This window comes from Prunus mume, linkage group LG6 (assembly GCF_029339155.1).
Source record: "Prunus mume cultivar Tortuosa linkage group LG6, ASM2933915v1, whole genome shotgun sequence".
Classification (NCBI taxonomy): domain Eukaryota; kingdom Viridiplantae; phylum Streptophyta; class Magnoliopsida; order Rosales; family Rosaceae; genus Prunus; species Prunus mume.
Genome location: NC_142703.1, coordinates 2,082,318 through 2,109,282, shown reverse-complemented (window position 1 = coordinate 2,109,282; position 26,965 = coordinate 2,082,318). Strand labels below are relative to the sequence as shown.

The 26,965-nt window shown below is 36.0% G+C and overlaps 4 protein-coding genes across 11 annotated transcripts; 2 read left to right on the top strand and 2 right to left on the bottom strand.

Moving 5' to 3' along the window:
- Nucleotides 1-3,342: 3,342 nt before the first annotated feature.
- On the bottom strand, nt 3,343-5,739 carry LOC148915798 (nudix hydrolase 25-like). Of its 8 annotated transcripts, none has more exons than XM_089054097.1 (6): nt 5,437-5,739; nt 5,154-5,265; nt 4,477-4,588; nt 4,288-4,388; nt 3,865-3,929; nt 3,343-3,602 (listed from the first exon to the last, which is right to left on the bottom strand). In XM_089054097.1, exons 3-6 carry the CDS (start codon nt 4,579-4,581, stop codon nt 3,517-3,519), a joined length of 357 nt encoding a protein of 118 aa, XP_088910223.1. In that variant the 5' UTR covers nt 4,582-4,588; nt 5,154-5,265; nt 5,437-5,739; the 3' UTR covers nt 3,343-3,516. The 8 variants fall into 8 exon arrangements, 7 of the variants coding, with proteins under 7 accessions (XP_088910223.1, XP_088910221.1, XP_088910218.1 ...); XM_089054095.1 differs by having other exon boundaries at nt 5,154-5,262; XM_089054092.1 differs by having other exon boundaries at nt 5,126-5,265; nt 5,437-5,738.
- Nucleotides 5,740-6,801: 1,062 nt separating this feature from the next.
- On the top strand, nt 6,802-14,603 carry LOC148915797 (glutamate--tRNA ligase, cytoplasmic-like). Its single transcript, XM_089054088.1, has 7 exons — nt 6,802-7,002; nt 9,912-10,108; nt 10,207-10,448; nt 10,633-11,753; nt 11,945-12,409; nt 12,527-12,813; nt 14,373-14,603. Exons 2-6 carry the CDS (start codon nt 9,969-9,971, stop codon nt 12,740-12,742), a joined length of 2,184 nt encoding a protein of 727 aa, XP_088910214.1. The 5' UTR covers nt 6,802-7,002; nt 9,912-9,968; the 3' UTR covers nt 12,743-12,813; nt 14,373-14,603.
- A 3,360-nt stretch (nt 14,604-17,963) lies between these two features.
- On the top strand, nt 17,964-19,903 carry LOC103336182 (pentatricopeptide repeat-containing protein At1g34160). Its single transcript, XM_008239211.3, has one exon. It carries the CDS (start codon nt 18,007-18,009, stop codon nt 19,735-19,737), a length of 1,731 nt encoding a protein of 576 aa, XP_008237433.2. The 5' UTR covers nt 17,964-18,006; the 3' UTR covers nt 19,738-19,903.
- A 380-nt stretch (nt 19,904-20,283) lies between these two features.
- On the bottom strand, nt 20,284-26,471 carry LOC103336183 (very-long-chain aldehyde decarbonylase GL1-9-like). The gene is made up of 3 exons (XM_008239212.2): nt 26,260-26,471; nt 25,619-25,983; nt 20,284-21,197 (listed from the first exon to the last, which is right to left on the bottom strand). The coding sequence occupies exons 2-3, from the start codon at nt 25,847-25,849 to the stop codon at nt 20,646-20,648; spliced, it is 783 nt and encodes a 260-aa protein (XP_008237434.2). The 5' UTR covers nt 25,850-25,983; nt 26,260-26,471; the 3' UTR covers nt 20,284-20,645.
- Between the last annotated feature and the right edge of the window lie 494 nt (nt 26,472-26,965).

Sequence of the window (26,965 nt, the reverse complement as noted above, 5' to 3'; positions counted from 1 at the left end):
GAACACCATTCTTGGTTTCAAGATTTGCTCCAAGGGTATGAACATCTTATCTTTCTCTCAAATAGGATTTAGAGAGTTCTTGGTGCACACTTTCATAAACTTATAAAGGATTGGGATCAAATGAGACTTGCATGAATCCCTAGTTTATTTAATGCTTCCGCTCTTACTTTGATTTCATATTAGACATGGCATGCTAGGTGATTTATACTCTCAAAGTTTGGTTGTAGAGTTTTTAGAAATCTCTACACAATACAATTCCCACAATATTCCCATCAATAAGTCTTAATTACAGAGTGAGTAAAGGAAAATAGGTATGTTGTTCATGGGTTGAGATATTACGATTTTATTTAAAGGGAAAAGATGATCTTAAAATTCACTTATTGGTATTATTGAAAACAATTGAATGTTATCTGGTTCGTGATTATTGATCGTAGTGTTGGAGTTTTTTTTAAATTTTTTTTTTTTAAAATTTAACTAATTTATTTATTGTTTTGGCTGTTTTATTTTATTTATTGTGGGGGTTATAAATATTTAATTTTCAGGTTTTATTTCTACTTAATTTTCTAGTTTAATGTGGTGAATGTTACATGTTATTGGATGCCTATAAAAGGCTACACCTTCTTCACATTTGTACAACCACAACCCCATCAGAATATCACATACCACAATCTGATTCTCCTCTTCTACATTTTATATTTTCTCTACTTATATTATTAGTTTTGGCAACGGTTCTGTGACATGGATATCTATATCCGTTTATGAACGTGCTCATAGCGGATCTTGAGTACAAGGGGTCGTATTTTGGAGTTTTGTAGACCGCCAATACATGCACGTAGGGACTACAAAGGCTTTAGGACAATGTATTTGACGTGCTTTACTGTACTAAACTTACTTTCTTACTTATTATCTATTTTGTTTTTACTTACCTATTAATTTGTTTTCTTCAATTTCATTGTACTTTAAGCTTTCCAATTTGTTTATATGTTATTTATAATATAAAGTTTTTGTATTTGGCTTTATGGAAAAGGAAAAATATATTTTTCATAACAATCTAAAGCCTTTGTATGTTAAAGTTGTTTTCTTCCCGTACTCCTATTGCTTTAATACCTTTTAACTCTTTGACTAAAGCTTTTGCATTTGTATTGGATATTCAAAATGAAAATTACGATTTATTTTGAGTAGATGCACTTTAAAGCTTTCATGTTGTCTATGCAATTTCAATTACTTTAAATATTGTTGGTACATTTATATTTTTATAATTTGCTGCTAACGTTTGGGCAAACCTACAAACAAATTTATGTGGTATTATTATTATAGCTAACCGTTTTGGAAGAGATTTAAATCTTTAATTCCTCAAAGGCGACCAACAAATTAATTACAAAATCAATTTAAAGCTAGATATTTGGTGTGTCCGTTTTCTACAGCACAATTGTTTTTAAAATACATTTCAGAATCCTAGATATTTGGTGTGTCCGTTTTCTACTGTTTGTTTTAAATAGCTTAGTAATTATATGTTATTATCATATATTAGATTAGTTTTAGATATTTATCCTAAAATAAATAATATATATTCGTTTTTTTTTTGTCTACAAATTAACTATAAAAGAGAGAGAGAGAGAGAGAGAGAGAGAGAGAGAGAGAGTGGAGGAGATAATTTTCTTTTTTCGTTTTGTTTCTCTTGGGTGATAAAACTGGATTGGGTAAGGAAGAATGAGCTAGGCAGTTATATTTTTTGTCATGAGGACTGGGCTAAGTTACCTAGGCAAGGGAAAGTATTTTAAAGCTTCAATTGTGGACTTTCGTCCAAATTTTGTTGACTTCCAATGTCTTTGACTACAACAACAACGATTGTCCGTTCTTTTCAGTAGAACCACTTCATCTAATTCTTCTTTTTAGATGTCTGTAACACGTTTAACATCGGTATTTTCATTAATGTTGTAGTTTATTCATATCATAAAAATTAGACGTCTGTAACACGTTTAACATCGGTATTTTCATTAATGTTGTAGTTTATTCATATCATAAGCAGCAGTGTCTTTAGAAGAGCCACTTCACTTGTCCTGCATTATTATTCGATGTCTTTAAGATATTTCACATCAGTTTTTTTGGCCCATTCTAGTGTCTAATTGTTAAGGGCATCGTTTTATACATATTTTCGATGCCTTTTAACAAGATTTACTACACTAATTATATATTTCCTCATGTCTTAAGAGGTAAAAACAACAAGATAATGTTATACCTGATGCTTATTTACAGTTATAACTTCGCCACTTTACTAATGGTGATACCATATGTGTAATGCACTTAAGTCGAATCTAGGTTTGTGATGTCTCATATTTTTAAGGCATAAATTTGAAGAATTATATGTATTCATTTGTCCCAAATAGCATCAACTTTTTAAGGCATCAGTTTTAAGAATTATAGACAAATTAAAGCAAGCAATGTACCAAATGCATATTTTTGTTCCCCTGCAAGTAATCTCTTGTAATCCCAAATAAAAATAAAAATAAAAATAAAGTCATCGTATTTCAAAATACATCATTTATAGTCCAAACTTCAAATTGTCCCACATTAAAAAGCTGGAAAAGAAATAGCATATAGGCTACAACACCAACATTGAAAAGCTTACATGTCAGACTACAAGGAAAAATGCATTTGGCGACGGACACTTTCTTACAATATATGAACATTTGATTACTAAAATGACGTATACCTTTGGGTCTAACACATTGATCATTACCCTGAAAATAAAAAGACACCAAAATTATTTCATTGTCACTGTAGACACTACCAATTCATCAATGAACTGGTACTTGGCTAATAAAACCAAAGTTTGAATAGAACTTCATCCATAATTTTTGCTAGATAGGTGCAGAATTAACAACCACTACATAGAAACATACACCTGCACATCCTTAAAAGAGAACCACTCATTGGAAGACTTAACCAAAGGGAATAAGAAGAAAATCGCACACGCTTGAATGTTCTATAGAACCAAAAGGAACCAAACCAGATCATAAAAAATACGATAGAATAATGAAAGGGGAGATGTAAGATGTAAGGGAGGGAGAGAAAATGTATACACGATGATTCATAATCAGCGTGAACTTTTAGTATACGAAACACAACAGAAAATTACAGTTTTTTCAACACTTGGTAAAGCAACATTGTTTATCTGATACTAATAAGTTAGAGGGAGTTGGAATTTGATTAAGCCTAGAGCTCAAATGAACAAGCATAAAACAAAATCAAATGAGAGATAAAACTAAAAAGTAAAACAGAGGATTTGCTCTGCATTAGACTCTTCAGACTAAGTAAAACAGAAAACTTAAAAAATGAATATTAGAAGAAGCAAAGATACAATTGCAAATAAGCAAGCCAATTCCTGTTAACAACCAGTATATGAAAAGAACACAAATCTGTTAGCAAAGATAAATTTGTCAAAAGTCCACCACTTAACCAAATCCGTAAGGATAAAATACAAAACTGTTAGAAATTGTCAGCAACGAATAAAATTCACATGCATATCACCAAGACTGGGCAGGTTCGATTATGAGGTTCTTTTTTTCCTAACCTTCCAACAAACAGCCCCAACTTAGCCCCTGCGCAAACAAGAATTAAATGAAACACTTCCTCAACAAATTTAATCCACTCAATTATCAAATTAAATCAAACAAAACAAAAGCCTCATTCAAACATTACATATGACCAAATCACATATCTCATCTGAGTCTCCCTCACTCCCTTATCTAGATTATATACGGCCATGCCTCTACATCTAATTTCACATCTACACCTGATTTCCAATTAATTTAACATACCAAAACCAACAAAAGCAGAATATTTAAACATTTTTTACTTAACCTTTTTTTCCAGAACCAAACAAAACCCCCAACTTAATTGGATAGCACAATCCCCAAGCAAAGAACCTACAATCCACAACAAACCAAAATCAGAAAATTCGAAAAACCGAATTTGTAGGTCACCACCTCCAAGAATAAAAAACCAAGAGCTACTTCACTGGCAAGGAAAGTAACTGCACCTAAATAACAGTCTAAGAGGGAAGACACAGAATTGTCCAACTTCCATTATGAGATTTTTTTTTTTCCCTGACCTTTCAAGTAATTCCACATAGATTTTACTGTTATAACAACACAAAGATCTAATTTGAAGTTCTCATTATCATTTACAATAAGCAGCAGTTCTAGTTGATCCAAATTCAGTCGGTAAAATGAGTTAAGAAGGTGAACATAACCACACAAGACGCACACCAACAACAACATTCACCATTTTGTGGATTTACACTTTGTCGATAAAGCACTGCCGTCGAAGTAGGACTGGAAGGTCCTGATAACTTCCTCATATGTTGGCCTCTTGTAGTCCACTGCCTGTGATTAGTAACCACCCATATCTGATTATGTCCACAAAACACAATGATTCAATTAAATTAACCGGAAGGATTATTTTTCAGCACACCTGCTCAATAACTTCTTCAGGGCTCGCACATTTCCACTCTGCAAATTCTGGATCAGCTGCCCCATTGGCTAAGTTGATTTCACTCTCATCTTTTGTGAATCTCATAAGAAACCTGTCAAGTGCCCAAATTCATTGTTAAGCAGCAGCAGCAGAAACTTTTGCATCTCTTATTTCCATCCATTCGGAGAAAAATTACAGATCTATATAAGCAAAGGAAGCACATTAATTTTCCACCGAGAGAAGAAGCCTGATGTAACTGAATATACATGGTAAGCAAGCTCAATATCAATTCTATAATTCAGTTGAACCATACAAAGACATTTCATTTTCATGTCCCATAAGTCCCCAGATGGCTCAAAGCACTTGTGGTTATGCCCCAGGCACCAGAGTGAGCCACTAAACATGTCAGGAGTTCGTAGAAAAACAGAATATACACATCCTCAATAACATGATCATATAAGGAGAAACAGCAGAGTACATGCAATGACAATCACATTAATAAAGATCTGCAATTACAATGAGGAAATTGTCTCTTAATGTGCTGAGAATACAACATTACATACTTGCAAGCTTAAGAAGGCAGGTCTTAGAAGAATGGATATTGTTTTTAATTCATGAAGTGTGTGCATGTGAAGGAAGAAGGACATGCCATTTTTGTGCTTGCCCTTGCCATTCACCTCCCAAGAGACGATTTACTTTGGTCTTCACAGCAGGCGGAAAGTCATATGTCAACCAATTCGGAACTTGTCAATACACACAACCTCAGTCTTAAGCGTGGAAGATTGACTGCTATGAAAATTCAGCTGCTCAGCATAGTTATGAAGCATGCAGCATATTTTGACTATAATTTAGAAGTTTTGAACTCCATCCAAGCCATTACTTCATGATACACTGGAGTTTTACAAATTCAGTATTTTCATAGTGGTGATTATGGGATTTTAGCCAGATTTCCAAACTAACCTCAGCAATAATTTCAGCAGATTCTATCCCAGTCTCTTCTAGCGCCGTTCCGCTCGGATCTGGGTTGTGGCGCTTGAAAGAGAGAGGGGGTTGTCTTAGATCTGGGTTGTGGCTCTCGAAAAATAGAAGAAGAGCGAAAGAGATATATTAAAGGAAGAAGTCGCAGTGGATATTGCTAGTGAAAGAAGAGAGCGTCGAGTACCGAGATATGAGAGAGAGAGAGTGAGAGTTAGGGCAAAACATAAGGAAGGAGGCGAGCGTGAATATGAGAGAAGGGGAAACGATATCAGTTGGCCAAATTTTCATCCTGAAAACGAGGCGCTAAAAATCCCGCAAAATAAAAAAAAAAATTACGACGCGTGTTTTTTTGTTGAACAGTAGTTAGCGTGTTTTGTAAAAGGCAACGGAGAAGAAGCGCTAAATAAAAATATATTTAATAGGCATCATTATTTTACGTTGCTGATGCTAAAACCTTGTAATACGCATCAGCATCACCATTACATTGTTCTTTAGGTACCTATGACCCTGTTTTTTTTTTTTCGTCTGATGGCTAATACCAGAATAACATCCTCTATTTAATTTCCCGATGCTTATGCAGTGTAGTCTATTAGCAAATTTGTAGTAGTGGTAATATCAAATTCGCGTATCCGTTAGTAATTGACCGTATTCGCTGAATTGAATATGTATTTGACACGTATCGTATTTCACACGTATCTCGATATGAATACGAACCTCAAACAGCGTATCCATGCTTCTTAGGTTTATTCACTTTTACATTGCAAGTTTACTTTTTTCTTCTTGGGTTCGATCAGGTTTCCTAGATTATTCACTTTTGCATTGCAAGTTTCCTTTTTTCTTCTTAAGTTCAATCAGGTTTCCCAGTTTATTCAAGCTTCCCAGAAAGATTAAATTTTGAAAACTATATAAGGCACCAAGCGAGACTTTTCACGGGCATAGTAGCCTACAAAGACGGAATAGCATTGAGGTATAATTTTCTTGTTCTTTCTTTTTCAATATGTTCACTCTTCTAATTATATCTAATTAAACTCGTGAGTTAGGGTTGAGGGGATTAAAATTAAATTTATTATTTTTAATTTATTAATACCCATGATCATGTTTTGAATGTTTATGATAATTACTTTCACGTGATTAATGAAATTTTAAAATTTTCACCAAAAAGGGTTTATAAGTAATTTTATTTGACATTTTCTCTTTCAATAAATTTGGATTCATAGAATACTTAAGGTCTATTTGGTATTTGATTTTAGCCCAATTTTATAAACTTGAAAATAGATTTTAAGTCCAAAAGCCCAAAAAACGAGTTTGGTAGGCCATTTTTAAAACCTCAAACCCAAAACAAACTAAAAAGACCCGTATAGTTTGGTAAGCCATTTTTCTTGAATTTTTTTCTCGCGTCATTCGCAGCTGCTGGTTCGCTCGAGCTCGCAGAAGCTTGAAACTCTCTTGCTCCCTCTCTCTCCATCCCTCTCCTCGTCCTTCTCTCTCTTCGTCCCTCTCTCTCATCATTTCAAACCCTAGAAATTGGGGATTTTTCAAATATCAAAGGTCAGTTTACTTTTTCTATTCTTTTTGGATAGCTGGGTTTTGTTTGTTGGTAATGTTTGTTTTTATTTAAATTTGATAATGGGTTTCTTTTAATTCCCTTGTTCCTGTTTTGTGACCTTATTGTTTAAGAAACTCAAGTTTTATGGCTGGCATAGATCTATTATTGCCAATTTGTGATTAATTCATAGTTGGTGTTTAGCTTTACAAGTTTTCTGCTTTAAGGAAGAGTTTAGTGAAGGAGTTACTGAGAAAGCTAAATTTTTTGGATGAACTTCCTATTGCTGATTCTGATTCTGCAATTCTGAGAAAGAGTGAATGATAGTCAAAATTGACACCTAAGAAAACAAACCTAGAAAGAATCCTTAAGAGCATCTCCATGCCACTGGTCATACCAAAACATTCTCATTTCCCTCCCCTTCCTTTAAAACTGAGAACTGAGACCTATTTCTACTATCTTTGTATAAATCCCACCCATAATAACATCGAATAGGATAAGTAGTCCCAATAGATGAAGGTTGAAAAGCTCATATGAGAATTTTTATGGCACGGCCAAGGAGAAGGGAAATAAGTGCAGTTGGTGAAGTGTGAGTTAGTGTCAAAATCTAGGGGTAACGTAGGTTTGGTGGTTGAAATTTTGGTTAAGAGGAATGTGGAGCCATCTCTCTCCAATATGTTCCAGCCTAAGTGCTTAGTTCAACTTTCAATATGTAAAACTGATTTTAACTAAAAACATACAAAATACCTTAATTCATTTGGATTAGTTAGGTTGCACAATTTGTGGGATTTTATTCCCTTTTATTCATGAAAGTTCATAAGATCGTTAAAACTGAGGTTCAGAGATATATTTCATTGGCATATGTTGTGCAATGTAGTTTCGTAAACTATATTGTGTTTTAAAACTAAAGCTCCCTAATTTCATATTGGTGAAATTCATTGGGAGAAAACAGATGCAAGTAGCCGATTCACCCACTATCTCACGTGCGACACCTCCTCTCTCTCTCTCTCTCCCTCTCTCTCTCGGGTTAGGGTTCGTAACGGTTACTTATTTTTCTGGGTTCAATCGCCGCACGACCGCATCTCTCTGGTACTCCGTCTCTTTCATCTCTCCGGTGCCGTCGTCATCGTCTCTTCGAATCCGTCTATCTGTTTCAGTGAAAGATTCCAAGCCATTGGTCCGGGGTCACACCGGCTGGAGGCTCTCATCTCTGCGACACCGTCTCACTCTCTCTTATCTTTGGCTCGCTACTTTGGATAATTTTGTTGATGTTATTTGATGTGGGTTTTCTGCAAGTGAAATTGGGTCAATTCTCTGCTCTGTGTCATCTTCTTTTGCTGATTCTTAGTCTACTTCTAAATTTTCTTTTGGTGCATCATCCCCAATTTCTTTGTCTGATTGCTCACCCTCGTTAGTAACCTGTAGAAAAAAGATGTGTAAGAAACAAACTGATTCTCCATACAAACGGTAAACATCTAATATATAATTTAATGATTCATCATTGTTGGATTGAGTTCACGTCATGGCCCTTTGATATTTTCTTCTTTTGGTGCTTTTTGTTCCAATTCCATCTTTTCTTTTGATAGATGATCCTTAATTCTAGTTTTCCCTTCCTTTTATTGTTCACTCTTTCTAGTTTCCTGCCCCCAAAAAAAGAAAGTGTAAAAGACAGCAAATTCATTTGCTATAGCATTCATTACTTTCAAATTCATTTGTTATAGCATTCATTAGTTTTCCCTTCCTTTGATTGTTCACCCTTTCTAGTTTTCTGTGAAAAACCGAGAGCTACTTTACTGGCAAGGAAAATAACTGCGGGAAGACACAGAATTGTCCAACTTCGATTATGAGATTTTTTTTTTCTGACCTTTCAAGTAATTCCACATAGATTTTATTTTTCCTGACCTTTAGGTATAAGCTAGCTGCGGAGTTGTCTTTATATTTTATATATTAGCTAGCTGCAGGGTCATGGTCCCATAGATTAACTGGCCAGTATAGCAATTATTTTTCTTTCCTTTAGTATTGGTGTCTGAGTGTAGTACCACTTAATTGGACAATGGGATTTAGCTGATGGAGTATCATCCTTCAATGTTGGTTTGATTGTTTTGGAAATCCTTTTCGAGCTCATCCAGCCACTTTTTTTTTCTTTTTAACAAACCATTTTGGCTTTATGTGATGATCACTGGTAGCTTGAATTTTATGCAAGGTAGTTCAATTAGCTTCAAGGGTAAATTTTTGTTAATTTGAAATGGTTTTTTTATCATCATCTAGGGCATATATAGTTAAGAACTGTAGAGAATAATAACTGTTCTGGAATTGAGATGAAGAGCCTAATTACTAATTTCAGATAATTCATATACTACACGAGAGACATGTGACCTTAAGCCTGATTCTATTCATTGTACATGTTATAACTGTATAAAGTGGATGTGTTGATTACAATATTACTTTGAACCATTTGGTTTTATGTTGAGACTTTTATCTTGGATATTTGGTGCTTCCTGTGATATCTTATTATGTTACTGTTTTGAGTTAACTCAGAAAAATAATATTTTTGTTTAATGATGAGTAGTGAAACTATATGCTATTTTGAGTTTGAAGACTAATTTGGACTCAAGCCCTCCAAAAATATAGTGTCTAACAGAATTGTTTTTTTATTTTTCTTTTTTGCAATAGGGTGTTTGAATTACTTGCTTAAGAGGCTATATTTGCTTAAGCGGTATGGATAGCTAAAAATCTGGCTTCTGCCTTTTTTTTGTTTTTGACTTGTGTTGTGGGTTTACTGTGTCTAACTGATTTTTTTTTTTTTTTTTTAATTTAAATTTTATAAATTTTGTTTGCAATAGGTTATTTGAAATACTTGCTTAAGAGGCTATATCTTTGAAGTTTAAACAACGCCTTCATTTATCTCATTCAGGATTTGTAGCAAAGCAACAGCAAGCCCAAAGAGCAAAATCTGAAGCTTTCGATTTTAATGGAGGTTAAGGTGCTTTCATTTGCCGCTGAGAGCCCTCCTCTCCCGGTGCTCGTGGTGGCCAAGCTCGCTGGCATTTCTCTCTCTAACGACAAATCTCTACTTGTTGATTGTCCTCATCTCTTGCACTTCTCCAATGGGTAAATCCTAATCCCCATTTTTGTTGTGCTATTGATTTATTTGTATTCGTCTCTGTTTTCATGTTGGATTAAATGCGTTTGTTCTTCTTTCGTTTTAGGTTGAAATTGCATGGAAATTTTGCGCTTCTTCGATATATCGGTCCAATTGCTAACTTGTATGGTGAGAATGCAATTCAAGCTGCCCAGATTGATGAGTGGCTTGAGTGTGCACCTGTGCTTTCACAGGGTTCTGCATTTGAGAATGCATGCAAATATTTGGATGACTATTTGGGAAGCCGTAGTTTTTTCGTTGATCACTCCTTTTCCATTGCCGATATATTAATCTGGTCAAGTCTATTAGGTATGGCGTTGCTTCTCTCACTCTCGTTTCCTTTTGTTTTTATCATTATTTTGCATGGTTATGCAAAGCATTAGAAATTGAAGGATAAGGTCCTAAACTAAGGACTATTCTTGTGTAAACATTTCTATAACATAAATGGAAGTGCTTTTTGGAGATGCTTAATTAACGCTCTATGCATTGGCAGAAAGTTGGCAAAGATGGGAAAGTTTGAGAAAGTCGAAAACGTACCGCAACCTTTCTCGGTGGTTCAATTCACTATTAGCGGAATACGGTGGTGCCCTGAATGAAGTCATCGCTACCTTCGTTGGCAAGAGAGGTTTGGGAAAGCCAGCAACAACAAAATCAAAAGGCACTCAAGCCAATCAGGAATCAATGAGTGTAAATGGAGATGTGTATGAGAAAGGTAAAGCAGGAAGCAGACCAACATTTGAAGTAGACCTTCCAGAAGCTGAGGTTGGAAAGGTTCGATTGAGATTTGCGCCAGAACCCAGTGGATTTCTTCACATTGGGCACTCAAAAGCAGCTTTGTTGAATCAGTATTTTGCTCAAAGGTATCAGGGTCAGCTTATTGTGCGATTTGATGATACAAATCCTGCTAAAGAAAGCAATGAGTTCGTGGACAATCTTCTCAAGGATATTGAGACTTTGGGTATCAAGTATGAAACAGTTACCTATGCTTCAGATTACTTCCCTCGGTTGATGGAAATGGTTGAGAATTTGATTTGCCAGGGCAAAGCATATGTTGATGACACACCACGTGAGGAGATGCAGAAGGAAAGGATGGATGGCATTGAATCCAAATGTAGAAACAACAATGTAGAGGAGAATCTAAAACTATGGAAGGAAATGATTGCTGGTTCTGATAGGGGTCTGCAGTGTTGTGTCCGTGGGAAGCTGGATATGCAGGATCCAAATAAATCTCTTCGTGATCCAGTTTATTATCGTTGCAATCCAATGCCACATCATAGGATCGGATCCAAGTACAAGATATACCCGACTTATGATTTTGCTTGCCCATTTGTTGATTCTATAGAAGGCATTACTCATGCACTCCGATCCAGTGAGTATCACGACCGCAATGCTCAGTACCATCGAGTTCAAGAGGATATGGGACTGCGAAAAGTGCACATCTATGAATTCAGTAGGTTGAACATGGTTTATACAGTTCTCAGCAAGCGCAAGCTTTTGTGGTTCGTTCAAAATAAGAAGGTTAATGGATGGGATGATCCTCGTTTTCCAACTGTTCAAGGAATTGTGCGCAGAGGTCTTAAAGTTGAAGCTTTAATACAATTCATTCTTGAGCAGGTAAGACAATATTGTGTTGTAGATGCACAAAAGTAGTTATGATCTATGCCTATAACATATAATGTCTTCCCGCTGCTTATTATGTCCTTACACCAATTGTTTTTCCTTGGCACTAATAGTTTATTTGTTGCGATGTCCACTATTTTGAATGTTTTAATTTTTAATTGACTTTTATACTCTTAATGTTTTAGGGAGCTTCAAAGAATCTGAATCTCATGGAATGGGACAAACTTTGGACAATTAATAAGAAGATAATTGATCCAGTATGCCCAAGACACACCGCCGTTATTGAAGAGCGGCGGGTGTTGTTGACGCTGACCAATGGGCCTGAGAAGCCATTCGTTCGCATCATTCCGAGGCACAAGAAGTACGAAGGTGCTGGGGCGAAGGCGACTACATACACAAGGACAATATGGCTAGACCTTGTAGATGCAGAGTCCATCAAGGTAGATGAGGAAGTGACCTTGATGGACTGGGGGAATGCCATTGTCGAAGGGATTGAGAAAGACGAAGATGGAAACCTCAAACTCATAGGGGTTTTGAATCTTGAGGGGTCCTTCAAGACGACGAAATTGAAGCTTACGTGGCTACCTCAAATAGATGAACTACCTAAGCTCTCACTGATGGAGTTCAATTATTTGATAACAAAGAAGAAGGTATGTCCCCCAGGTGTTAAGTTATCACACCTTAGCATAGCATATTACTTATTAATACATTGAACTTGAATTTATTGAAAAGTGATTGGTATGTGATTATTTAACTTACGATTGCAGCTTGAAGGAGAGGATTTCCTTGATGTGCTTAACGCATGTACAGAAAAGCAGACTGCGGCCTTGGGTGATTGCAACATGCGAAATCTCAAGCGAGGAGATATCTTGCAGCTTGAGAGGAAAGGATATTTCCGATGTGATGTTCCCTACGTCAGGCCTTCAAAGCCTATAGTTCTCTTTGCAATCCCCGACGGCAGGCAGCATACTGGGTTTAATTGATAAGGAAGAGTTCATAGAAATTCAACTCATGGAAGGAGAGGGATTTGACTACCGAGCAGAAAAGCTACGAGGTACCTCATCGTATAATTCACCATTCACAAATAAGTGAATTACTTTCGTTAATTACTTCATATAATTGGGTACTCTTCATGCTGGCTTCTAATACACATGATTGTTACATGCATCAACTTCTTTCAATTTTCAAACAACATTATCAAATTCTGAGAGTACTCTCCATCAATCATTCATATCTATAGAAATAAATTTCCACAAGAAATGTTTCACAAACCACATTTAGGCGATTATACAATGTAAACAACTGATTTTTGAGTTAAAAGTTCATTAATTTTTCTCATTAGTGTTTCTTAGCGTCTGTGAAATGAGTTGTCCTCCTTTTGGTTTTCCGCAGACCAATATAAGTTGTTACAATTAAAAACACATGATTATAATGGCATGTTTGGAAATGACAAATATGGTCCATAATTCACCAAGGAAATAGGACAGTCCATGCGGTCTTAAATAATTATGAATATCAATGCAAGTCAGTAGTTAATTGCCAAGTTGACCCTCCAACACTCAATAGAATGGATAAGTTGACCCTTCAGGAGGAACACAAAAAGAGTCAAAACAAAACATATTCAGCAGAAAAGAAATCAGTCCCTGTAATTGAAAAATGAGTTGATCATTTTGAGTGCTTTTGGATAAGATATGAAAAGGGATATAACATTTAAGGGCTTGAAAACCCGCAAAGTTTCAACAATCTATGTGGCTGAACTTGCATGAATCTGCATTTGTTTGGGGATGAACCATGCATTTAATCCTAAATTTCAATATAAGCAATTTTGGTACTGTTTGCTATATACGGTTTAATGATTCATCATTGTTGGATTGAGTTCATGTCATACCCTTTTGATATTTTCTTCTTTTGGTGCTTTTTGTTCCAATTCCAACTTTTCTTTTGGTATATGATCTTTAATCCTGGTTTTCCCTCCCTTTGATTGTTCACCCTTTCTAGTTTCCTGCAAAAAATAAAAAATAAAATAAGTGTAAAACACTGAGCAAATTCATTAAATGAATCTTGCTTGATACTTGTGTATGTGTAAGAAGATATTGACAAAATGGATCAGGGCTTACTCTGAAGTTAGAAATAGCGGTTACAGTCTGCTGCTGCACCTGTTCCCCTTGCCGCTGTTTGGATGAGCCTGCTAGATTAGTGTCATGGTGGATGCCAACAGATTCATTTATGAGTGCTGCATATAACCCTGTTTTTACTAGTTGTTAAATGTTGTGAGATGGGAATATGAGCTTTGCTTTTTGAGAAGGGGATGTGTAGCATATGTGGTTTCTGTGTAAGTTATTTAGTAATAATATCTTTCAGAATCAGAAATTTAGTGCTAATGTCTTTCATAATTCATTGCTTCAATTGGTCACTCATTGGTGTAATTGTAATGTGGCGACTGTTTGTTTTGGTCTCTGTACATTTTCCGTTTGCTTTGGTACTTTATTGCTTCAGCTGGGCACTTCATATTTGTCTGTGACGTTATGGTAGATTGGGTCATTGAAAGTTTCTTGTTTTTTGGTTAATTCATCAATATCTTATATTTTGGTAATCAACGAAATTTTTTGGCAGATTGGAGCAACCGGTCAGCTAATTGGAGATCATGGCTTTTGAGGAGAACTAGGAAATTAGTTTACTTCTACTTGTTACTATAAGGTCCAAACATTAGTATTTTGTAAGGAGAAATGAGACGTGTATTTTATTTATGAAGCCTTATATTTTTACATTAATGTATTACACTTGATATTATTTTTGATGTCATTGTTATTATAAAATGAAAATTTCATACATATTTACATTGGATATTTTTTGTACTGATTTAGTAACAAATAGAACATTGCGCAAGTTAGGGAAGAGATTCCAACCAAAAAAAAAAAAAGTTAGGGAAGAGATGTATGGCATTGTTAGAGTGCTATGAGTGGTGGTGCTATTAGAAAATAGCCTTTCAACTTACTCTCGCATAGTTGAGTTTGAGAAATTCTATGAATTTTTTTAGTTCAACATTATATTTTACAGCTTCAAAAACGAAGAAAATGTCACAAGAAGTTTGTAGTATTTTTCGGTTTCTATTTTAGATTCTCTATTAGTTTTGGGTGCGCAGGATGTTCTTCTCAACCATCTGATCTTCCAACTCTATTTCCTTATTGGCATGGGTGCCAAATACTTGAGCTGGAAACTCACAGGCATACCTGAGAGGGAAAGGAAACAAATCTTGGAGTTGTATATATTATGACATACTACCAAACCCGAATGTCTCTTTCTTTTTTTGAGGTTGAACAGAATCAGGACTGGCAACCTCATCATCTCCCTAATTAACTACTACTGCCATAACAAGAGATGCAATGGAATCCAGTCTTCATATATTGTGAATGGCAACTATATGTGGGGCTCTTAGGGTTGAACCGCACAATGTGAGATCAAATGGAAGCTTCTCATATTCTTGAAGCACCTTCACCTGATTTGCACAACAACAGTCAACAATCATTCTCACCTTATTCTTCATAGGGATATTCTCTGGTGGGAACTTCTTTTTGCAAACCTCTATATGAGAACACCGTTGGATCAAATCCAACGGCTGCTAAGAAGCAATTGTAACTGAAAGTGTCTAAAACTGTTCCACTGGAACGATGCCTCCTCCCTCCAAAACGGATGTATTGTGCTCTTGAAGACCACAATATCTCCCTCCAAAAAAAGTTGTTCTCTCTCTCTCTCTCTCTCTCTCTCTCTCTCTCTCTGTATGTCTCTGTCTGTCTGTCTCAGTCTCTCTCTCTCGTAGGTGTAGCATTTATATTCACTGACGGGTTCATAGATTATTTCGTTGCAGACTCCATTATTTAATAATGTTGCATAGTCTATTTGATATTTGTGGAAAATTTGAAGATCAAAATCACTTATGAGGTAATTAATATCCTGGAGGAATTGTTTTTACCAAATATATTTGCATAATTTACGTTATTTTGGATGTCGGTTGTTTGATATTTCACTAGAGACTCCAAAAGGCTTCGTACATATAGCACTTGTATTCAGTAATGGTTCATAGCTTATTTCGTTTCATACTTCATTATTTACTAATGTTTGATAGTCTATTTGATATTTGGGGAAAATTTGAAGATCAAAATCACTTACGAGGTAACTGATATCCAGTAATTGTTAATTTGAGTATACTGGAGGAAATGTTTTGACCAAGTATATGGACATAATTTCGCTGGTTTGGATGTAGGTTGTTTAAGGTTTCACTAGAGACTCAAAACGGCTTCGTAGGTGAAGCACATGCATTCACTAATGGTTCATAGCTTATTTCGTTTTAGACTCGATTATTTACTAATGTTTGATAGTCTATTTGATATTTCAGTGTTTATAGTATTGCGGTTAATATACATTTGAATGCTTTTTGAACGCATGTGGCAATATTATTATGATGATGATATGATTTTCAAGGTTAAATTGCAAGAATTGTGGAAAATGGAGTCTGAAGCAGAGGTGAAACCGGAAGTTAGTGTGGAGTTCAAACCAAAACTAGGACTTGAATTTGATTCTCTTGAGGATTCGTCGAAGATGTATAATCGGTAAGCACTAAAAGTAGGATAATATTCACTGAGAAACTCTTTTGTATCATGGCATCATTGTATATCATGCTTGTTGCATATTTCAGGCTGTCTATGTGGATTATGTATCATTATGGTTATCTTTATGCACCCTACAACACATATTTAACATCATTGTATTAAAACATTGTTTAGAAGATTGGATTTTCCAAATAGCAAAGAAGAAGGCGGAGAAGAAGAGGAGTGGGAGAGATTTGTGTGAGGTTTTAGGGATATATGTGGCACATGCCCCACCCAAAAAAAGGGGATTATGAATTTTGTGAAAACAAATATAATCATAATCATATTACACATGGCACAACAAGAGATTAAAATCAAATCACATCAGTGTTTGTGACGTAATATGTATATTAAAATTCCAAAACATGATAAACTGTTGATAATCTTTTAAGTCATTTATAACACTTTACATTTTTTTTTTTACTGAGGAGAATCTAGGGAGAGAATTACGTAAAATTACATTTATGACACCCTACACTTTCCAAAACATGATTATCTTCAAATAAATGTGCGAAAATCTAGGGAGAAAATTTTCAGTGTTTTTTTAAACATTTTTTGTGAATTTTGTCAATTAAAAAAAAAAAAAGAACATGTGATGACATGTGGCGCTACAAAAGGAATAAAATTGAAACTTTGATAAACGATTTGAATTTTTTATGTGTAAAAATTATATTTTAAAGCTTAAAAGATAAAGAAAATGTCATAATGAGTTTTTGAGAATTCTTGGTGATTGTGATTTTTGGAACTTAAAGTATTGCAAAATAGTAATAAATAGAAGAGAATGACACATGGCAGTCCCAGATTGATGCATTATCGAGTTTTGACAGTGTCAGATCACGTAGCGCCATGTGTTATCAGAGGTTTTATTTTTTTATTTTTTTTGTATCTTAAACTTAAAAAATTCACAAAAAATGAATAATAAAAAATCTTTAAAATGCACCGAAGATTTCAGAAAATCCCTTGCAACATTATCTTCAATTATGAGGCGTGAACAAAATTTTGACTTTGGAAAATTTGAAGTAATAACTAGAGGAAGAGTTGTTGTAAAGTAGTGATCAATACTTTGTAAACCACTTTTTGGACTTGGGATATGAAGTATTGATGTTGAGAAATATGTATGTAATTTTTTTTTCCCTTTATTTTAATATTTTAAACGATTTGCAGTAAAATATGATTAAAATATAACAAACGTGACACATGTCAGCACAAGGAGAGCCTAGCATCCCATCACTTCCATGCGTCGGCAGGGGAAACTGCCACCTGGCATCTCATCCAATTAACTATTTATTATGATGATGATATGATTGAATGCTCTTTAAAATTCCATCAGTGTTTGTGACGTAATATGTATATTAAAATTCCAAAACATGATAAACTGGTGATAATCTTTTAAGTCATTTATGACACTTTATATTTTATATTATGATAAATTAGTAATTCAATAAGTAGTTTGATAGTAGGGTGTATTTAGTTAATTGTACGGTTCATTTAGCAACACATGATCTCCAAATTTGACGAGTTTTATATAGTTAAATTATTATTATTATTATTATTTTTAACAGCACTGCGCTTAAAAGAAAAACAGGTGCAATGAGAATGGAATGGCCAATTTGGAGTCCTTGTTACAGAAATGCACCTCTCTCGCCCACATCAAGCAGCTCCAATCCCACCTCCTAACAAGTGGGAAATTCCAATTCTACCCCTCCCTCACCACCAAACTCATCGAGCTCTGTGCCCTCTCCCCCATCGCCGACCTCTCTCATGCCATAACTCTCTTCCACCAACTGCGAAAGCCTTCAACCAATCAATGGAACGCCGTCGTTCGGGGCCTCGCCCAGAGCCTCCAACCCACGCAAGCCATCTCATGGTACAAGACCATGTCACAAGCCTCCCAAAAGGTCGACGCCCTCACGTGCTCCTTCGCTTTGAAAGCGTGCGCACGTGCATTGGCTTTCTCTGAGGCCATGCAGATTCACTCTCAGATTGTACGGTTTGGGTTTGGGGTCGACGTGTTGCTGCAAACCACTTTGCTCGACGTGTATGCCAAAGTAGGCGACCTGGGTTTTGCACAGAAGGTATTCGATGAAATGAGTGACAGGGATATAGCTTCTTGGAATGCTTTAATTGCTGGGTTGGCTCAGGGGAGTCGGCCCACTGAAGCTATAGCTCTGTTTAAAAGAATGAGCGAAGAAGAGGGTTTGAAGCCCAATGAAGTCACGGTCCTGGGTGCGCTCTCGGCCTGTTCGCAATTGGGTGGAGTGAAAGGAGGAGAGAAAATACATGTCTATATAATGGAGGAGAAGCTTGATATGCACGTCATCGTGTGCAATGCGGTTATTGATATGTATGCCAAATGCGGCTTTGTGGATAAAGCATATTGGGTGTTTAAGAATATGAAATGTGGGAAGAATTTGATAACGTGGAATACGATGATAATGGCGTTTGCTATGCATGGCGATGGTGATAAAGCGCTTGAGCTTTTTGGGGAGATGGCTAAAAGTGGGGTGTGCCCTGATGCAGTGTCGTATCTTGCTGCTCTCTGTGCGTGCAATCATGCAGGACTGGTGGAAGATGGGGTTAGGTTATTTAATTCAATGGAGGTGCAAGGGGTGTCCCCTAATGTTAAGCATTATGGGACTGTGGTCGATTTGTTGGGACGTGCGGGGCGGCTTCAAGAGGCTTACCAGATTATAAATTCTATGCCTATGTTTGCTGATGTGGTGCTTTGGCAGACTTTACTTGGTGCTAGCAAGACTTATGGGAATGTGGAAATGGCAGAAATGGCATCACGGAAACTAGTTGAGATGGGGTCTAAGGGTTGTGGTGATTTTGTGTTGTTATCAAATGTTTACGCGGCTCGTGAGAGATGGGACGACGTAGGCAGGGTGAGGGAGGCGATGAAGAGAAGGGATGTGAAGAAGATACCAGGTTTCGGTTACATAGAAGTGGACGGTGTGATACACAAGTTTGTTAATGGTGATCAAAGCCATGTTAAATGGCGTGAGATTTATGCAAAGCTAGACGAGATTATGTTGAGGGTCAAAGCCTATGGATATGTGGCCAAGACTAATAATGTGCTGCATGATATAGGGGAGGAGGAGAAAGAAAATGCATTGAGTTATCATTGTGAGAAGTTGGCTGTGGCTTTTGGATTGATTAGTACCAGTGAGGGGACACCAATTCAGGTGATTAAGAACCTAAGAATATGTGATGATTGTCATGCTGTGATCAAACTTATTTCAAAGATTTATAATAGGGAAATAATTGTGAGGGATCGAGCCCGGTTTCACAGATTTAAAGAAGGATGTTGTTCCTGCAGAGATTATTGGTGACATTCATTTGTTCTAACATTGGAAAGAGAATGAAATTAAAGGGTTTGAAGCCTCTCTGATGGATCTACAGAAAGTGTTGTTGATCGATTCGTTATTTATTTATCCTTTTAAAGGAAAACACAGATGATTTGAAAAATAAAATCTGCAGATACAGGTACAGTGCAAGCATCTCTTTCGTGTTTCTTCCAATGCAGAAATCTGTCCACACACATCAGCCAAAATAAACATTTTGAAATGCATTCGTCTTGCATTATAATCCAAAAAACTAATAATTGCATACATGGTTGATTAGAGTACTGAAAAGAACCGTACCTTCATATGTGATTTGTACTTACAAGAGCGTTCAAGCGCCAACCAGTTACCAAGTTACACTGGCTGGTAACATAACAGTCAAATTGTATGAAAATTGAGCATTACTATCTATCCCGTGGTGCTGTTTAAAATTAGGACTCACAAGGTGCTGTTGTGGTATGTGCGAAGTGTAATTTCTGAAAAATATACAAATTCTATAATCACACTAAACTTCAGTGTTAGTTCAACTCTGTTAAAAAAAAATTCTAAACTTCACACACGACATACCAATCCAAGTACATCAATCTTTGACAGGCTGAATTAAAACTACTGTTGCATAACCATGAACAAATATGCTACAAATTAGACAGCCGAGAATCTCACAATTACAATGGATAAGGCAGGTTGGTGGAATTAACACAACCAAGCAAAGACAAAACACTGCCACAGCCAAAAAAGGACTAACTCGAACCACAAAACCCTCCTGCTAGAGCCTAGAACATAGACTCGATATAACAATTCTAATCCAGATTCCCAAGGATGACAAAACCTCAGCAAAATAATTTCCCTGGGGAAGTGAGTTTGAATTAGTTAACTGACAGATTGTTGTGATTCAACTAGTCTTTCATTGCCTTCACTGCCCTTGCTTCAAAACCCCCTTCAGGTCTCTTCACAAGATTATAAGGCATGTAGGTCCCAAAAAGTTTATCCCATAGAGGGAAGAATGGCTGAGAATAGTTGTACTTCAAGCCTTGAAGTTGATGATGTATGTCATGATAAGCAGTATTGTTCTGGAATAAAATATGGAAGATATTACCGGGCAACCAAAGTCCACTGTGATCATCAACAGTTTTAATCACTGCAAAGCAGAAGAATATAACTGCCGTCCGTGCCGTCATCCCTGAGACTAGAAAAGAGATGGCCCCACCGAAAGTGTCGAGCAAGAGACCCTCAAGCGGGTGATTATAAAGGGCTCCAATGGCATACGGAACAACAAGTCTGTGGTGCTGAGAATGAACATGGCGGTACAAAAACTTGTTCTGATGCATGTAGCGGTGCACAAAGTACTGCCACGTGTCCATGACTAGCATTGCGATAACAATCTGCACAATCTGGACGGGTATTGAGGGCTGAACTGTGATCCCCGAGATATTTGCCTTTGACGTCAACTGTAGCAAAAAGACATGAACATATTAGTCATAAAAATAGTTGATACAAAGGACCTTCCAAATTGGACACATAAGAGTAACAGTTCACTACGAAATGTTGAAATGAAATAAAAACAAGAATGGAATATTGAGAGAGTTGGAGGAAAAGTAGGAAGCATAGAAAATTGCTAAGGAATGTAACTGGTCTTATCCATCATTTTGGGGAAATTGACATCTTAAAGTGTCCATTCCTTTATTTTCCTTTTCCCAACAAAACAATGGACTAGGAATATTTACTTAATTTCAGTTTCATTGATTCCAATGAACCAAATAACCAAATACTACCAGATCATTACAAAATATCAATTGGTTAATGCACAATTGCCTAAGTTACATCACTAGTCCAAATTATACAGCAGGTAAACCATACACCTAACGTAAGATAGTAAAGCTACTGAATCAACCAAACAACCAAGCAAGGCATTCAATTTCAAATCTTTGGCAGATTAGCAAGACTGACATATACATCATTTGAAGTTCGAAACTCTTCAACCGATAAACCAAAAGGGCCAAAAAACAAGCAAAGAAAGCCATCTAAGATACGTATAAATAAAGAACATCAAGTCATCTACACAATGGTCTTTTCACCCTAAACAATATAAGGAAATATGATTTCTTCTCAAACATTAGACCTGACTATACAACTCCAAAATTACCCAGTAAATTCCCAAACTGATCTGAGGTTAAGAAGTTAAGATTTAGGTCACACCATATGCTAAGAGATCTCATGATCTAAGTTACATGTGCTGCAGGTAACTTCTGTATTAGCTATGTTGAACAGCTTTATGGTCATCAAAAGCATAGTTGGAAAGCAGAACATAAATTTCAAAATAAAAAATTTATTAGTTCCTTAATTGGAAAGTAAGCAAGTGGGTTTTACAAAATTTCAACATGCTCTTCCTAATAATTATAATTACATGTGTTATTTTAAATTACACTGTCGAAAAAATAACTTGAAAATTCTACTATATAAAAATGCTATTACCTCACGTGTACAAGTTTGCATTGCTCAAAAGAAAGGCAGAAGCAATCAGATTATGCTTGAGCAGGTAATGATTTTTCTTGAAGAAAACAACCATCCTTGTAGTTTATTAAAAAGAAACACTGATAATTTTGATAAATCAATGCACAAAATGCATAATTGCCTACAGATAGAGAAAAGAGAATACAGAATGCTTCTTATCCCTGAAATTATCATCCCAAATATCAGATTGATAACATTTAATGGGGTATTCATAGCAGACTTGAAGTTTCTTGGACAAATATGGCAGCAATGGGATTTTCCCTTGTTAAAGTTAGAGCATCGACTCTGATAACATATTAGACAACCACTGGCGTGGTTCCTTGTGGTCTCAATTAAGAGAGAATCACCTTTTCAGTAACTTTCCTTTTAGTATGTTTCCTAGTTATAATTGGTTTTGGTTTCTAATTGGGATTTCACTTCCTTTTCCAACTGTAACATGGGAATTTATAGAGCCTGTATATACTTATTAGGGTATTGGCCTTATGCATGTGATCATTCAGCCTCTTGAGTGTTTTGCCTCTTCTAAATTTGAAATAGACTAAGAGAAAAACTTTATGAGTTTGAGTTATTTGAGTTTTTCTGGATGTAATTAGGGTTCTCTATTGAGAAAGAGTGAGACTGCTTAAGTGTGAGTGATCGAAAGAGACTCCGCTCGTGGGTGTAGCACAGTTGGGGTAAAGCAAACGTATACGAAATAATTCTAAAACAAAATTGTTGTGTCCACAATTTATTTTATGCGCATGTAAATCCACTTAACTCAATTGAGTAACAAATCTAAATAATAGATTCATCGTGAACATGTTAATCCAGAATTTAGTGTGCACGATTTTGGGCTGGGAATTTAAGTCCAAAACTCCTAACTATAACCCAAAAGCTTAGACTTTTAGGGAATGGGCCAACACTATAGATCACACTACCACCCCGACCCCATCTTGCATGTAGAGAGGCAAAGAAATGGAGACAGTGAAGAAACTTATAGGCGCATCCCACCATGCACCTTGCAAACAACGATGAAGTGGGGAATTAGGATTGGAGGTTTTGAACCTAATACGTCCTGCAACCAGCACTCTGAACTTTTGATACATACAAAGACAAAGAGGAAAAAAAAAATAGATGCAGCCCTACCCTCCAAACCACAAAGAAGTGGGTGGTTGAGATTAGGTTCCAACCCAAAAGCTCCTGCAATGAGAGCATTCATATGATGATAGACAACCACTAGAGACCAAAAGCTTAAGCTATTAGGGAATGTGCCAACAATGTATATCATGCTAACAGCCCAATCTCAAATTGTCTTTTATTTGCAACAGAAAATGCCAAATGTTCATATAAAGAACCCTTTTTTTTCCCGTTTGATCATTGCTAAAACAATTAGTTTAGATTCCTTCTTATTAACTAACTAAGGAAAATCATCTATTCAATTTAATCTATGACAATTCTAACTACAAATCTCATAGTGCTTGACTGTCCACTTTAGGGTTGAACCATAAGAAAAGAAAGCAATCGATCTAAGACAATGGTGCCTAAAGTAAGTCCATCTTATCAAGGCTAGAGAACCAACCTATAGAATCTATCCCTTTGAAAACAGGACTAGGCTAGACCCTAAGCTCTCAGTTCACAACTTCTGGTCAAATCCTTGTCAGTTGGGGAAAGTGCAGCACCTGTTCTGCACAATCAATATATTAAAAGGGGGAAAGAGGGAAGAAAATAAATTGTTCGAGTATCTGCTTTGATGCAACGGTCATACTCAACCTGACATGCGCTGCTGTATCTCAATTCTTAAGCAAATCAAACTATGATTTCATAAATAACAAACAAATTCCAAAATATGGTATGCAGTAACTTTATTATTCAATTCCAAAATATGGTATGCAGTAACTTTATTATTCAATAACCTAGAATCTGATATATCTTAAATCATGCATCACAGCATCATGTGTTTACTTTTACGAATATCGTAATGTAGCAAAGCGCAAAAAGAGTCAATACATTAGGTTGCAAGGCCTAAAGGATTATAGTTAACTGCAGAAAACACTTTATGGGATCAGCAAATTGGCAAACAAGCTAGATGTCCAGGATGCCTACACGATACAGGCACATGCAATTGAATACATAACAGAGCATCACATACTACAACCATTTGCTGAAAAGTACAACTACACAAAATCACTTCAGTAGTGTATGATAAAGCTTAGTGATGGCAACCAATACGATCAACTAGGTCAGGCTGAACAATTATTAAGAGAAACTGCTGCAATGAGTATATATTATATGCCCAACAGAATTAACACATTCTTTTTTTTTATTTTTGGTCACTGCATACGGTTGAATCTGGAACCACCTAGATTTGGTGATCTTCCTAGGAAGCCTTTTAAGTGCCCCCCCACCAGGCGTTTAGGTAAGAAACCTTGCTTTTTTTGTTCAATTTTGTTTCTTTCTTTTGTTTGGGCCAGAAGGGGGGGGGTGTTTAGTAAAAGATGATTATGTGACACTGACAATATGATGCAAAACTATGAACATGCCATCCTTCTGTGTCGCAGAAAAAAACAAGAAGCAAACAGGATTGAAGAATGTCTCACATGAATGCATGTTTAGGAGAATCCAAAGGAACACCTTTTCAGACCTTACTCAACTTTGTTATGCTTCTCTTCCAAGTTAACCACTGAAATTGTAGAATTAACACGTCTCCTCAGTAGTATCATTTGGCAGGTATGTAATGCAGTTAGTGTTTAGAGCGACCTATTGTCAAAGGTTTATTTATTTTGTCAAAAAAAAACCCATTCTGTCAAGTACTTATTCAAAGACATCAGATGAGTGGGGCACTTGGAGACTCAAAGAGCATCAAGACTAAAACCAGAGTCGAGATGGAACCAAGACAGTGAAGACAAGATCAGGACATCGTCAAGCCTTCAGAACACTTCAAGTAAGGTAGGTTGTGTCTACAGAGTTGAGAACATTTCTATGACTCTTTTAAGGAAAAAAAATACAAATATGACAATGAAAGACAAACCTACATAAATTGTTTGGTTAAATAAAGAAGATGCCCTCAATTTATCGAGGCCAAAAAGTTTGACCAGCATACACAAGGTAGACCCAAAAAACATTTTTATGAAAGCAAAATACAATGAATAGAGATCTCTCTGAGCAACTTTCTACGTCAGTGTATCTAAAGGCAATTTCTCCAAAAAGCCTCCAACTGAGTCATGTCTTATTCTCAAGAACGGTCACTTGATACAGATTTCAATAATTAGGTAGGCATATATACACAATTTATTTATATACATATGAGAATGCATGACAATGAAGTACATTCGGCATAAATTTCCATAAATTGATATAATGACAAGTTGAAGTAACTGACCAAGAAGAGCCCCTGAGCAACGGTGGCCTGGACAAGCTGTTGAAGCAAAACACCTTTAACAACGGAGGGGAGTGGAACCGAGTTCTTATCATCTTCTTCTCTTCTTGTATGCAAGCGGTAATTGTCCAAAGGCGGCAACAACTGATATAACCCCGCATACAACCAGTATACCAAAATTGGGGCAAAGGTCCCCATTGCCTCATCAGTCACATACCCTTCCCAAAACACCATCTTTTTTCTGTTTTCTTTTTCTTTTTCTTTCGCAAGTCAAATCCAATTCAAGCTTATATCATATATTACTCCCAAACAAAATCCACTACATTTACAGTTGAAGATCTAGAATTCGAATGCACATTCTCTGAACCCTGAAAAGGAAACGAAGGAAGAATAACTAAATGCCAGAGTTTCTCATTGTTTCTGAATCAGGAGCGGTTTCAGTCAAACCAACATGATTTCATAATAATCAATCAAGAATGCAGAAGTTACTATTTTCACAATTTTCAAATTTTCTCGGAAAATCAAACAGAGCAGGAAAATAGTATTCCTAGAAGACTAGACAAAACAAAAACACAAGGACATTGAAATGTAATGAAATGAATGTTTTCAGAAACAATTCAGCAGAAGAAATTGCTACGACTTACAGAGAATGTGGGTTCTCATTCAGATCTAAGGCCCTGTTTGGCGCACAGCAATGCGAAACTCTTTTCCGTTGACAGTTGTGAGATTCCAACAAATTAAACACGATAAAAAGGGTTTTGTGATCTTGTTTGGGAGACAAGAAAATTAATGATTGAATTTTCTCTCTTTTTCCCGTCATTCTCCTTTTATACCTCCTTTTCTTTTTCTTTTTTAAGGAATTTTTTTATAATCCTGGCTTTAAAATACTTTTAGGCCACGTATGATTCTGTGGTGCCGCGTAGGCAGTGATTTTTGAGTTGTGGAAGGACCGCCAGGATCCCCAAGCTTTGATACTTGTCAGGCCCACTTTTTTTGTTGCTTCAGTTAATTAATTCTGGCCATTAGCTTGCGCACGAAGTCCTCTAGTTGGAAGAAAATATGTTCACGAACTTATTTTTTAGTTAAAATTTATTTTTTAATTCAATATAAATAGTTTATCTCTATTAAAAAAAATTATATAAAATATAGGCAATATTAATTAAAGATTTAAAAATATTCATTAAATGTGGCAACATTAAATTATAAGTATCCACTAAGAGTCCATTCTCTCTTCTTAGATTTAGGAGCTCCTAGAGGCCTTCCTATTTTAGAAGCTAGATAGGGAGCATAATTGGAGGTGAGTTTTTACACTTCCTTTCTAAATTTTATATAAGAAGATGGTTTGGGGAG

Coding starts and splice junctions, on each gene's coding strand:
- LOC148915798 (XM_089054094.1), bottom strand. CDS start 4,581: ATGAGATTCACAAAAGATGAGAGTGAAATCAACTTAGCCAATGGGGCA. Junction 3,930..4,287: donor AAGTGTAAATCCACAAAATG/GTGAATGTTGTT, acceptor TGTGGATTGTAG/GTTCTTTGCTTGGGGATTGT. Junction 3,603..3,864: donor GTTTGGTTCTGGAAAAAAAG/GTTAAGTAAAAA, acceptor TTGTTTGCGCAG/GGGCTAAGTTGGGGCTGTTT.
- LOC103336183 (XM_008239212.2), bottom strand. CDS start 25,849: ATGGTGTTTTGGGAAGGGTATGTGACTGATGAGGCAATGGGGACCTTT. Junction 21,198..25,618: donor TTGCTCAGGGGCTCTTCTTG/GTCAGTTACTTC, acceptor TTTTTGCTACAG/TTGACGTCAAAGGCAAATAT.
- LOC103336182 (XM_008239211.3), top strand. CDS start 18,007: ATGGCCAATTTGGAGTCCTTGTTACAGAAATGCACCTCTCTCGCCCAC.
- LOC148915797 (XM_089054088.1), top strand. CDS start 9,969: ATGGAGGTTAAGGTGCTTTCATTTGCCGCTGAGAGCCCTCCTCTCCCG. Junction 10,109..10,206: donor CTCTTGCACTTCTCCAATGG/GTAAATCCTAAT, acceptor CTTTCGTTTTAG/GTTGAAATTGCATGGAAATT. Junction 10,449..10,632: donor AATCTGGTCAAGTCTATTAG/GTATGGCGTTGC, acceptor ATGCATTGGCAG/AAAGTTGGCAAAGATGGGAA.